Here is a 13,754-nt window from a genome sequence, read left to right on the forward strand (position 1 = left end):
TCTATACAAGTACAGAATGGGTAGACCTGCAAAGGCCTCTACAAGTGAATTTAAACTTCAAGAATAATTATTTAAAGAAAGCTATTTATTCTCCAGACCTGATTTCTACAAGTAATCTATATAGTGTCGATTTCTGTACACCATCTGTTTGTAATCCAATCCCTTTGAATGCGTCTTAATTGATAGAGTGTCAAAACGGCATTTTTTTAAAATAGGTTTGATTTTCAATCAGACGTGTGAAAATGAAATATAAAGTGACATTGAACAGTTGCGTATTTTTTGCAAATTGATGAATATCCTGTGTCAAGATAAATGAATGTTTTATTGGTCTTGATTTTAGGACAAAGTTTTCAAAAGAGCGCTTTTAATTATAAGAAAACGTTCAGTACTAGTAGATTTCTTGATATGCCAAAAAGTAATTTGGACTAATTTATTTTCTAAGTAAATAATTAATCAATTAGTGCATTCATTCATTTCATCTTAATTATTTTGAAGATTGGAAATTTTTCTTGAATATTTATATTCATATTACTTTCGACATCATACTTGTTTATCGTGAAGTCTAACATTCATTGATCCTAGGCCTAATGCATCAAGCATAAATGCCTTGTTTCAAATAAAGGTTAGAAGTTCCTCAGATATACTACTATATATTTATATTTTTCAAAAGTATTTGTCATTTGTACTAAAAAGTACAAAAAAACGAAGTACCTAACCAGACATTTGTGAAATGATATCTTAATGAGGACAGTGTTTTTAACCATGCCTAATATATAGAAATCGCTAGAAATGCCAATAACACGATCTTGGGTGCAATTACATACGTACAGCTGTATATTACTCAAGGCATTGTGAGAACAGTTTTGAAGTCACACGATAACGGCAATTATGAATATTTTGATGTACTTCGAAGAGTTACAAAGTAGATATTTGAGAAACGTGTCGTCCAAACCTTAAGATTTAAAAAACTGATACAAGCGATGAACAGAGCTGCCTGGGTAATTACCCTCAGACTTATCAGCTTGACATTCATCGATATGAAATTTAACCTGTAACTGTGTCTTAACTTTTAGACGATCGATTAGAAATTTTAGCCGTTCATACATGACCTTCTTCTTACGTCCTTTTATCAGTCCTTATTTTGGTTTATTTATTTTTGCTATTCCACCATTTGATTAAAATAATAATAATATGGATTTGCAATCTGCACTGTATGACATTATTTGTAATTAATCAAGTATTCTTAACAATATATACATGTAAGACCAAGCTTTAGTACATGTACATGTATCTTTTCCTTTTTGAAAAGGCACACAGCGTATCGTTTATCAGTACTTCGTTGTTTTCAATGTCCTTTATTATGCTATATAACTTTTCTCACACCCCTTCCATGCAAACCCCAACCCCTTTTTTCCACTGACTAGGGGATCCTGAAATGTAGAAAATCAAGGAGCAGATACACGTATTAGTAGTCTCCTAATATGCCAACTTTGTATATCCTCTGTTAAATTCAAAGTTTAGAAAATAAATTTGAATAACAGCCCTGTACAACTTAGGAATCGAATTAATTCCAAAATCAAAAAAAAATGGAGGAACTATTTCAACAATTGAACTGATTAAATATATCTAATTTCCATATAAATTTGACGCATAGTGTTTGATTTTTGTAACATGAACTTATAAATAAATACTGTGTAACCTAGAGAATTGCGAAATATTTTATTGATTTAGCAGTTTATTTTACTACTTTTAAATGAGTGCATTAGTTATTTGAATTTTCTAAAGGTTTAGAATTAAACTTCTGTTTAAAAAAATTACGCCAATTTTTGTAACTAGGTTAAAACCGATCTTTGTTCACTGTTCTCAAAAATAATATTTAGTGTCAAAAATACCTTCAGAAGTTGCAGTTTATAACGATAAAAGAATTTTTTGAGTACAAAAATGCAATGAAATTAATTTACGTCCAATATTTTATCTGTTGTTCTCTTTATGAATCAGAATTCATGAGCATTATACTTCCTTTGTGAGTTATATTTAACATAGTGATAACAGTAGATGCAGACAAGAGGTAGGAAATCGAAGGCTGTCTTGCTTCCGGACATGGTGTACAGTCGTGTACGTGATGCATTATTTCAACATAATAACCAGTGTGTTCTATCCTTATATCCGCTCATTAATTAATAATGAAAGACCAAATCATCATTTTCTTCTCACCCTTCTCACTTAATCTTCGATCTTTTTAGGTCGGATAAACACTCTTCTCAAATAAACTAAAACATGTGCAATGCAGAAAATATTTTAAAAATTAAAAGGAAAAACAATGAAGAAAAGATTTACATAAAGATTTAAGTAAGATTTAAGTAAATTTTATGTAAATTTGGAATATTCAAAAAGTTCGCGTGACTTTTGCAGTTGACGATCAACTTGAACTTTTAAACCTGTGTCATATACATATGAGGTACAGAATTGATAATGGATAAGAAAGCCTATGAAATGGTCACAGGTATGGTGTTAGGGGCACTTGGGCCGGGAGTTTAGGGTAGAGTGATTGTCGTTTCCTTCAAAGACAACTTATACAAATTTATGTGCATTTAAAAAATCTGTTATACTCATTGAATTAAACGTCGAGCTAAATATTTATATCGTAAAAGAGCTTTAATACATTGTCCCAGTGTACAAGTAAGCCATCAACTGTAAAAGTCAGTGCTTCTCGTAAAAGTTCATTATAATCTTATGAATATACTCCGTTGACGTATATGGTACGCCTGACGTTATAATTCCTGCGTCACATCCGGGTATCACGGACCTGATACAACAATATCCGGTCTGCTCGCCCTGCTTTTCATCCTTCCACATTATCATAATGAGAATTGAGGCATTATAGAGGACTGTAATCCTGCCTTTATTATTCTATGTACATAAATCATATACATTTTTTTTTACATTAGCTTAAGTTTTACATTCTAATATAAGATATAATGAAATTCATCAGCAGTTTGAGTATTGTTACAAAGTTTACAGATTCTAGCACACAGTGGTATACCATACCATCTTCCAGTCTCTATATTGGTAAATGATTATTCACAGTACGAATTTTTATAAATATTATTTCAAAATTTGGGAGGTGACTTATCGATATAATTTTCTAATTCAGAGATCTGATTCTATAAATCGTTCCCTTGAATAATTTTCGTCTCTAGACCACTTTTTTGAATAAAATGATCGTGTGATATCTGTTTTACAGAGCGTTAATCCATGTGTTTCATACTATCACCCGTTTACGTTTGATAAACATATATATTTTCTGTATGCAATCTAACAATTGGTGTATTAAATTTTCATTACAGTACAGTTTAAACCTATGTTTGTATAAAACATTTCAAATTTTGTTTTGCGGGCCTGAAAAAGCTTAACACAATAAGAAACCATTCTACAATACATGTATATGAGATATACAGAGGGAAGCGATCTGTTTCAATATAGATCATGTAGGCTGGCCTAAAACTACATGCTTTAAATATTTCAAGTGCAGAAAATCGTCCCCATATTTCAGAGCCATATAGTAAGGTCGATAAATACTACATTTTTATCAAAAACATCAAATTGGCACTCAAGTGGTAAATTAAATTGACAACAATTGGCTCAAAATGTTTTTTAAATTTTCTATATATTTTTTTAAGTCTGGTTTTTTTTTTTTACATCTCTAAATAGACTTTAATTAAAAATTGAACTTAGTAGGTGACATTTGAATCACTTTACATACTCCTCATAAAACGCAGCGTTGTGACTATCGAAATTTTTCTGCAGTTTAAGTTTAATGTTACATACGGTCTATCCTTATTCAGGCAATAAATTTTAGCTATAATTCTATATGATAATTAAGGTAACAGATAACGTGATATATAGATTTAAATATTGTATTACACAGGGTAATTAAAGCACTCGGATGAGATCGCTTGAAGCGGATATAGTCTACTTTATATATATACTATAATTGCTCATATTTGGTTCTTTTTCGCACTAGGAATGCTAATTTTGTGTCTTTACAGTCATGTTTTTGTGTGTTTGTGTGGGGGGTGGGGGTCTTAAAATGATTTTTTGTAGACCAGAATGTTTTGAGAAAGGCACACCGCAAAATTACTCAGTATCAAGTTACTTGTCAAATATGTTAAAATGTGCAACAATAACGGATGTGCTTTAATGGTGTTTTAGAATTACCCTCTGACAGAGATGTAAAAGTTTTCACTCTGTACACGAATACATTCATATGCACATGTAACGACACGTTTCATTCGATCTTGGACAATATTTGATGTTCCAATAAGCAACCATAAGCAGAATGCTTATTGCACGTTACTGTAAAATTCTTCCTTTTATCTGTCGATTTTTCTTTTAAACTAAAACGGGGATTCAATTCTAGCTGTATTTCACACAGTGTAGGAATTAATGAAATTGCCATTGCGAGTAATTGTGAAGTTGAGGTTTCATATCCAGCCAATCCACGTTACAGAACCTATCTCTCCTCTTTCCTTCATTCTGTTCAAACTTATCTCAACCTGCAGATCACCAAAGTATCTACAAGTGCTTAGGCCCGAAATCCACCTCAGCCCATCCAAATCTCAAGGCTTGTCTACTTATTTTTCATAATATTTTATGCGTTTATGATTAGGTGAATAAATTTGAAGGGAGGGAACTAGTACTAGTATCCTGACCCCTATAGTACTGTGTCGTGAAAATGCTTGTCGTCATGGCAACGTCTCGTCATCATTGACACAATATTGATAGTGCATGATTTTATAGTACAATAAAATTATCTGTTTTGGTTTTAATATTAATTTAACATATTTTAAGGATTTTTATTGAAAAGACTCTATATATGTGTAAATAAACTTAGTCTAAGAGAAGGGTTGTGTTGAGGAAAAAATCTAGGTATCTGCCACATTCCTTAAAAAAAGAAATATTCAAGCTTGTCTGTACAGGAATAACGTTTTCACAAGGAAAGATGTGGACAGGCGTACTCGTTTTTTAAAACTTTGGTAGGCGTTTCAAACATAAACCTTTCATTTTTGTCAGTTATCTCTGAGTTTCCCAATATTTTCATAAATTTAAAACCTATTTTAATTGATAAAATGTGAACTTTATTTATTAGAGGTACATGTACATGTATCAGTAAATTGTTTTAAAGGGGGTAAGTTCATCTGTTTAATTTGTTTAATTTATAAGACAAAAGGGTATGTTATCTCAACTTAGGGTCTATATTTAGACATGACTTATTCTGTTTTAGAGGATTGGTAACTGCCTGTTCCCTGTCGTTGCTAGGTGCTTGTTAGATCCTCGACAAATGTTGGCAAAAAGCTTTGGAGGCAATGAGGTATAATTTTGAAAATCATTAATTAACTTAAACTTTTTTTCCCTACATTATTTGTTTTTAAAAAACATTTATTAATTTTTTTATATATATTATTTATTTTATTAGAATATATATGCTGCATTAAGACATTGCTATATATACAGGTGTTACTATTTGGGATCTATAAAGTCAACTCTATTCTGTCTTGTCAGCTAAGCTGTTGCAAAATGTAGCTGCAGAACTGAAGCGTTTTGGTTTTATAAATTAAAATTTGTTATGCATGGTCAAAGACTAAACTGTAAAAATATAACGATTCAGATCTGCAGCTATTGCAAAATGTTCAGTGAGCATTACTTTATTGGTCCATATATGTATAGTCACATTTTTAAATTCAAAATACAAAAGTACATGTCGATAGTAAAAAATTTTATTATCTCTTTTGAGTTCATTTCTCAAACTCCACCTGACACGCCTTTGAATCACATACGTATTCAAAAGAGAAGCTTGCTACACTGTGGACTACTTCATTGGCCTTGGGACAATAAAATAAATAATATAGACATCGCACAGCATGTTCCACGTGTCAGCTGTTAATATACTCGGGGACTTAGCTCACTGCATGTGATCTCCTTGAATTGACTGACATTTTACATGAGGAGGGAACCCACCTTTATCAGGTTATTAAATTTGTCCAGAGGTAACGATAATCCATAGGGTTAGGCCCGAGTAGCAAAATCAATTTCTGTGGCCATTGTACATAATTCAAATATTTAAACTGATTGGCTGTGTCCTTCGTAACAGGAAAAAATTGTAGTTTTCACTTATTTTCTCAACTTCCGCGTTCGTACGCAAACACATTACTATGTCGATGAACTATGTTCTCGGGACTAATGGAGGGAACTGATGATCTGATTTGGTGTAGGATTACATTTGTTTAACGTACAGGACAATGATTTCGGCAAGGTGTCAGTGCGGCTTGGCGGGATGAGCAGAGTAACTGTTATACCGAGATCAAGCGTGTGATTCTGATGGATAATAATGTGATCTCTACTGCGTGTGGAAAATACCTGTACATCACATGATAAATATATCCTTGATAGTAGATATTACAAGTGGACCTGATTTATTACTGAAACACAAACTCTGTCTCAATCTGACTAAACTGCTACATACTATAATGGATTAAAGGTGTTCGATATAAGCGATATAGGAGGGCTGGAGTAAAATTTCACATGGAGAATACATGTATAACATTAGTTAGGCCTGGTTATTACACCATTGATGAAATGCACTTTACGTTTAAATGAAAATCACCGAGGAGGTACGATGGGGAGGTATATGTCCTTGTCTTCATTACTATGACCTTAATTTTTCAAAATACATTTTTTATTCATTTGAGTGTAGCTGATCATCTTTGTCTTTGTATGTGGGCGTTTACAGAGTTGAGTCTGAATTCCATGTGTAGCATGTAGCATTTTTCCCCTTGTGGCCTTCAGCTACTCGACAGTAAATTTTGGGTCGATCCTCAAAACGCATGTTGAGTGGTTTCATATCCGTGTTAAAGATTAGTCAGACGATAACAGAAATGACGTTAAAGTTTTAAGCCAAATATAACGTGTGGTCCAGATGATTGCAAATGCTCTCCGACGTTATATTGCGTGCAATATGGTCTCTTTATTGGCTTGTCTACCCATTATTATATGATATACATGTAAAAGGCAATCACCCTTTGCCTTGTGGAAGAGTTCGATAAGTTGGACAGCTTGAAGAAAAGATTAAGGGTCTAAGAAAGCTTCGGGTGCTTATTCACACAAGTATACCTAATATATCAATACAAAATGACGCTGTTATAGTTACCTGCAGTAGAGCTGTACAGAGTGTTGTCGTAATAATTTCTGTCTTGTTCAAGAAACTCGGGCATACTTACAATGTAAGTATCTTATGGCACGCTCAAGTGCAATATATCACGACATACGTGTTCATTTTAAAGTGCAAAACCAGGTCCATAGGGATAACATGTAATACAGCTTGAACGCCGTGTTCTTGTGTGTCGTTGAAAGGTATAACACAGAGCTAAGTTTATGTTATTCATAGACTAGATAAACAATTTGGTTCAATTCGATAATGGGACAATTCTTTTTAAAAAGACAGACATATCACGTTACCCCCTCAAAGAATTGTAATTTTATTTGTAAACAATTTGGTTATACATTTCATCCATTGCTCTGAATTACCGCCATTACTGGGAGATGGATTAGAATAATGGGCGTGGATTGATGTCAGCGATAAGAGTTAGAACTGTTCAGGTGGCCTTGAAATAAAACAAATTAGAAACAATGTGTTTAGGAGTCCTTACTTCAGCTTCATGTTCTTTAATTACATCAATTCAGTATGGTGTTTGTCTAGACCTCTGTTCCTCTTTTAAACATTCCAAAATTTAAAAACAATAAATGAATGAAATACCTGAACCTGTGTTTAATCAATAGTCTCCGTCATGTTGTGGAGTAGACATCGGTAATAAGGACTCAGTAGTGTGCTGTGATTAAATCATTGAAAGATATCATTAAGATTTGGAGAAAAAAAGGTAAAAAGAGTCTCAGTCTGAATGATGTGCGTTATACATGTACATGTACAAAATGCGTATATTTTCCACAGACAGACAGACAGGCAGGTAGGTACCTAGACTACCCACCTACTCTTACATAGAAGTGATAGCGGCAGTTGTATACTTCATTTATATACTTCATCATGTACATGTACAATGTGTATTGATTAAACACGGTTAAGAAGGAAATATTTTACTTTCTCAATCTATGTATTATATGTAATGTAAATCCTTGTCAACAGGAGTAGACATTTTGTATGCACGAATCGTTCAATCAATTTCCGTGTCGTTGTAATGTCCATCTATTTCAATAGTTCATGAGGTGTGTTTCTGTTAACATTGAATTTTATTTTATGAGAAACTTAACCTTTCATTTTTTTTAAGAATTAAAAAACTGTGTCATGTTTTATAGGTGGATCAAGTCGGCATTAAGAAACTCACGAAGATATTGGAAATATGGACTTCTTTTTACTATCATTGTCAGCGTGATTGAGGTGATACGGATATTTTTAGTGAAAAATGTGACTTTGTGTGCAGTTCCACGTGAGGAAATTACCACCACAACAATGAAACCCCCGGATAATTTTTCCTATCCCCATGAAGCTGATTTTGCAAAGTTACTAGAAGACATCGAAGCCAATCGTCCTGTTTATCTGGAACCGATTAATATTCATGGATTTAATTATATTTCCAATCCGGATAATATATGCAATGTGAAAATTCTACACAAGAAAAATCCATTCTTTCTCCTAATTTTGATTAAAAGTTCAAGAGATAATTTTCATTTACGACAGACTATTAGGTGGCGAACGAAGCACAAATCATTCAAAAAATGGAGAAGACGCGTTCGAATAGTATTCTTGTTGGGATATTCATTTAATGAAACCAACGACGAATTATCGAAAGAAAGCGCAATGTTTAGAGACATAGTACAAGAAGACTTTCTAGACTCCTACAGGAACCTGACCTATAAGACTGTTATGGGATATAGGTGGGCTACTAAGTACTGCCCTATAGCTACTCATATACTTTATCAGGATGACGATTTTCATTTTAATGTCGAAAACGTATTTAGCTACCTTGGCCAGCAGATGGATCCAGATTCCGTTTATTTAGGATACTACATAAACGACTCTCCTCCCGATAGACATAATACAAGTAAATATTTCATGTCTTATGAGGACTATCCTCATCCCTATTACCCGCCTTACTTCCCGGGAGGTGCTTATTTTGTGAGTATGAAGATTGCGCAGAAGTTTGTCAAGGTGTTTCCATACGTCAAGCATATGGCAATAGATGACGTCTTCTTAGGAATAGTGGCATATAAACTAAATGTGACGCTATACCATTCTGATTTGATCGCATTTCATGGCTGTGAAAATTTTACTGAGATTATTTCGTGTAGAGGATATAACAGTATAAGCGAAGTCTTCTACGGTTGGAAAGAATTTATCAAAGATTTGGGTATTTTTAAAAGTGCCTCTTTAATGTTTTCTATTGAGGAAGACACTAGGACCAATAATCTCTCTAAAAATCCTTCCAAAACAATAGGAAAGAGTTGATAAGCATTTATTTATTATAGCTACATGTGTATGTATGACTGGCGTATGTTGGGATTCAATTGTTTACATTTTTTATGATACGGATGAATGATGCGCAAACTTATGTGAATGCTTTATATGTATTGTTGTACGGTATCCATGGCGAGGTGTTCACCTATATTCATGCAATACCTATGACCCATGTGTACCTAAGATACTGTGTTTTTTAATGCTTATTTATTTTATTTATATAGGCAGATTATGAAATTACACACCTTAAATGTCCCATATCCCACGAGAGTGATGGAATTTTTCATAGATTATTTATTGGCAATATCATTTTTGATTGTGTTATTTTAAAATTTAAACCTTAGGGCAGCTTTAAAGTGATAAATATTAGGCTGTTAGATCGGTGTTAAGTGGCTTGTCAAATCTTGTAGGTGAAATGCTTTATTTTTTTATGATATCTGCATCTTTTGCCATTTTTCTAATTTTAGTTGAAATGAAACGGTTAAGCATATTATATACGAAAGAGTACAGAGAAAAAGAACTGAGTTTTGAAATTTAAAAATCTTAGGTTTGAAAGAAAAATAAATAAAGATGCTACAATACAAACAAAAAGTTGAATACATTTTATAAAATTTGATTAAAATAACTCAAATTAAAAATCTAAAAAAAAGATAGAGCAACAATTATTTATCTGCAATAAGATAAGCCAATAATGACCCCACACCCCGCCCACCTCTCTTTTTTTTCTTTGGGTTGTGGTGGGGGCTTCAAATCCTTAAATAAACGTAGAATCTCCATAATGGTTCACGCGGGAGTGATTCAATCCCGCATAGATTTTGGCGTTAACAATTCTTACCTGAACCCCAAAAATGCCGTCATTTTTCGTGTATATCAACATCACGACTTGAATTTAACCGCCATGATTTCTAACCCTGTTCAATTTTATTTTGGGATAGCCATTAGGAATTCAGGATCTCGGGAGCGTAATTTAACCGCCATGATTTCTAACCCTGTTCAATTTTATTTTGGGATAGCCATTAGGAATTCAGGATCTCGGGAGCGTATCTATTTAAGAAATCCCCTGTTTTAAGCATTAGTACATGTATCGCTCTCTATGAGAAATATTTTCCACACAGAATACTCTGTTTTTCGATGTATAGGAGAACAGATCTTGTACTTAAAAATATTTTAAGTCTTTCTGAATTTCAGTAAAACACGTGAGAACTGACGTGATTGCTGAAAGAGGCAATGGGCTACTTTGTTGATAATGAATAAAAAATCAATCTTTATTGGAAGATAGTTCAATGCAAAAGCAATTTAATTTGCTTGCATTTGCTCGTATCGAAAACAAGATTTGCACCAATACCATTATTGCACATATGCTGTGGAATTTTAGCCTTATCCTGAAAACATCAGAGAAAACTAGTAGAGAGGCCAACATTATCATGACTATTGTAGCTAGTTATGTTCAACTTTGTTCGTCATGCTAGAAGCACAGGTTGCATACTGAACAAATTTTAGAAAGAAAAAAAAAACATATTATGCGAAATTGACATGGGAATCCATAAGTACAAAGATGCAACAAATTCTAGTGCACATACTTGAGCAATAAACATGATAAGTTGACATTTTCATGAGGAATGTAAGGGATGTGGTAAAATATCGGATATATTTCAGACATCCGGTTTAATCAATATCGTGATATTGACATCTGTTACTTCCTGTCCAGTGACAGGGAATCAATACGAGTACAATAATCATCCAATAACATTTCAAAATAACAGTAATTTGCACATCAATTATACTTATTACTCGGGGGCTTTTTGTTTAAATAGAAAATAATAACAGAATTACAAAATCTTTTCTATCTATAGATGAAAGAATGAAAAGTAACAAAGGTATTTTAAAATCGAATAAGGCCTGCTCCGAAACTAAAATGTCAACTAGAATAAAAAGAAAAAAAAATAAGTTTTGATGTCTTTTTTAATTGAATCCAAAAATTCTCCCAAACAAGTGATAATTATATGAACTTATGATAAATATATGACCGTTTTCTTGAATAAAAATCTAGTCCAAAAATCTGCCAAATCTTTCATTTACACTTTTTCCGCACTCAGTATGTATAAATCTTATGTACTGTTTAACAAGAACCCGAAGAACTAGCTTCAATATTTAAGATAAATCAACTTCTAATACATGATACTCTTGATGCAATTATTGAATCAAACTATATTCTCTTAAAACGTGCTACGTGGCTGAAAAGCAATAAGTATCTGTTATATCTGGCAGAAAATGTATATGCAGAAAATGGTTACATTAATTATATTTTTCCTTTTAAAATCAAGTGAAATTGAACTCCTTGAGGATTATCGTTTAAGCTAGTGCTATTCCTATCAACACACATTAATTATAACTGACTATTTTGTGATATGTACAAGGAAGCATTCTCAGATAGTATATCTTGACCCCTGAAAATAGCTGATTTCTGTATTTTCTTGTACAATGTCTTCGGGTAGGCAATGTGACCCATGGGCCTCTTGTTTTAGTTGATACGGTACATCAAATGATATACTACAACTAAAACTGTCTTAGGCTTTATTTCCTCATTTCATTTTAAGTAGCACCCTGTCACTGCAGTATACTCTTAATCGATATGAATATATAAGGAGAATTCTAGAGAAAAATTTTCAACAATATTAATATGGCTGCTGGAATTAAAACGGAATGCTAGAATACTTAAACTAGACAGTGGAAAAAAACGAACGTGGTTTCTTTTTTAGGTTTAAATCATTGAACGTGTCTCCGGATGTATATAGACTAAATGTCCCAATTCTCAGCTTATTGTATTAAACTACAGTCACTACACTTAAGGACAGATGATACAAACAAACTTTTGTCAAAGAATTTGAAAATAACAACTTGGGTCATGTTTAAATGAATAAAATGAATAACTTTCACCGCGTAGTTTTTAATTTTTATTCAAATTTGGACAAAAATGGAATTTAAAGTGAAAAATATTTGCATAGATTAATAAGGATGGTTTCAAAAGGGCATACTTTTGAACATCACAGAAGGTTTACAATTTCTTTATATTCTATAAATTTATTATTTGCATCATTTGCAATGATATTAGGCCAAAAAATATACTGTATAGATTACCAATCCAGGCATCCATTTTTTTGTTTGTATCATCTGTCTTTAAGTAATTATATAACTAACTAGTAAATTGTTTACGTACGGATGTGACAATTTTATGATGAGATACTAAATGGGGGTATGTTATTGAATCAATGTGTAATATTGCCCATTCTCCCCCTTATCTAACAGAATGGCGATATAATAATTATCTGAGCTTCCTTAAGCAAAGAAAGTACATGTATACAGTGTTCTATAGAACACAATGAAATAGTATTACTGTGATATTTTTGAACTGTACATAAATCATATTTAGGTTTAAAACATTAAAATCTTAAATCATTGATTAATATAACTTTTGAAATTCATGTTACATTGTATATGCGAAGAAACATTATTTCAATATACAAGTTACTCTATTACTCTTAATATTAAAAGAAATCTAGCAATTTGAAAGAATTGGAGAAAATGAAATATAAGAAAATTAAATTTCAAGTAAGATTTTTTGGGATCCACTTTAAATTTAAATTTATTTTTTCAATCGTAAAACAGTGATTAACTATTAGATAGCAACATGTGGGGATAACAAAATTTTATGTATGTTGGGTTTTCAGGTGGTCCTAGTACATGTATTTGAAATATGATGTCATGACAGATATATTTAATTCAGTAAATGTGTACAATATAAGTATTCGATGAATTAGTCATAAATATGAATCAGATAGACATGAATGAAGTGATATTTAAATGACGATTGCAGACTGTGATTACATATGCTTCACAGGAAATACACGCATGCCTCTAATTTCTATGTCTGACGATATTTTTGTTTTTATCAGTTACGCAAGCAAATTAGTCCTGCAATATGCTCAATTTTCTGAATAAATTTATATTTTCTTTTTTGTTACTTGAGTTTATTTATTGATACTTGATATATCGGTACGTGCTCTGTTTGACACAAATGAAAACGCAAGGTTGGAATTTGAATGGTCATTTATTAATAAATAAATGACAAAAATATCTCTGTTGTTAAGGAAAATTAATCTTGCAATGAGATGTTTATAGTTTTTAAAGCATTTTAAAAAATTTCGTGAGAAAACATGAAAGCTAATTC

General features: G+C 32.2%; 1 protein-coding gene across 3 annotated transcripts in view; it reads left to right on the plus strand.

The window, feature by feature from the left end:
* Positions 1-13,547, plus strand: part of LOC134262204 (beta-1,3-galactosyltransferase brn-like) — a 28,875-nt gene extending 15,328 nt beyond the window's left edge. For 2 of the 3 annotated variants that reach the window (XM_062744598.1, XM_062744605.1), the window contains exons 2-3: positions 5,285-5,371; positions 8,368-13,547. In XM_062744598.1, coding sequence (XP_062600582.1) covers positions 5,367-5,371; positions 8,368-9,517 — 1,155 coding nt within the window. In that variant the 5' untranslated portion in view covers positions 5,285-5,366 and the 3' untranslated portion in view covers positions 9,518-13,547. Of the gene's footprint in view, positions 1-5,284; positions 5,372-5,957; positions 6,685-8,367 lie in introns of those variants that run through there. The other variant, XM_062744592.1, reaches the window with a different exon arrangement.
* Positions 13,548-13,754: the final 207 nt, after the last annotated feature.

Source organism: Saccostrea cucullata, unplaced genomic scaffold (assembly GCF_032062105.1).
Source record: "Saccostrea cucullata isolate Sc308-1 unplaced genomic scaffold, CSIRO_AGI_Scuc_v1 ctg849, whole genome shotgun sequence".
Lineage (NCBI taxonomy): Eukaryota > Metazoa > Mollusca > Bivalvia > Ostreida > Ostreidae > Saccostrea > Saccostrea cuccullata.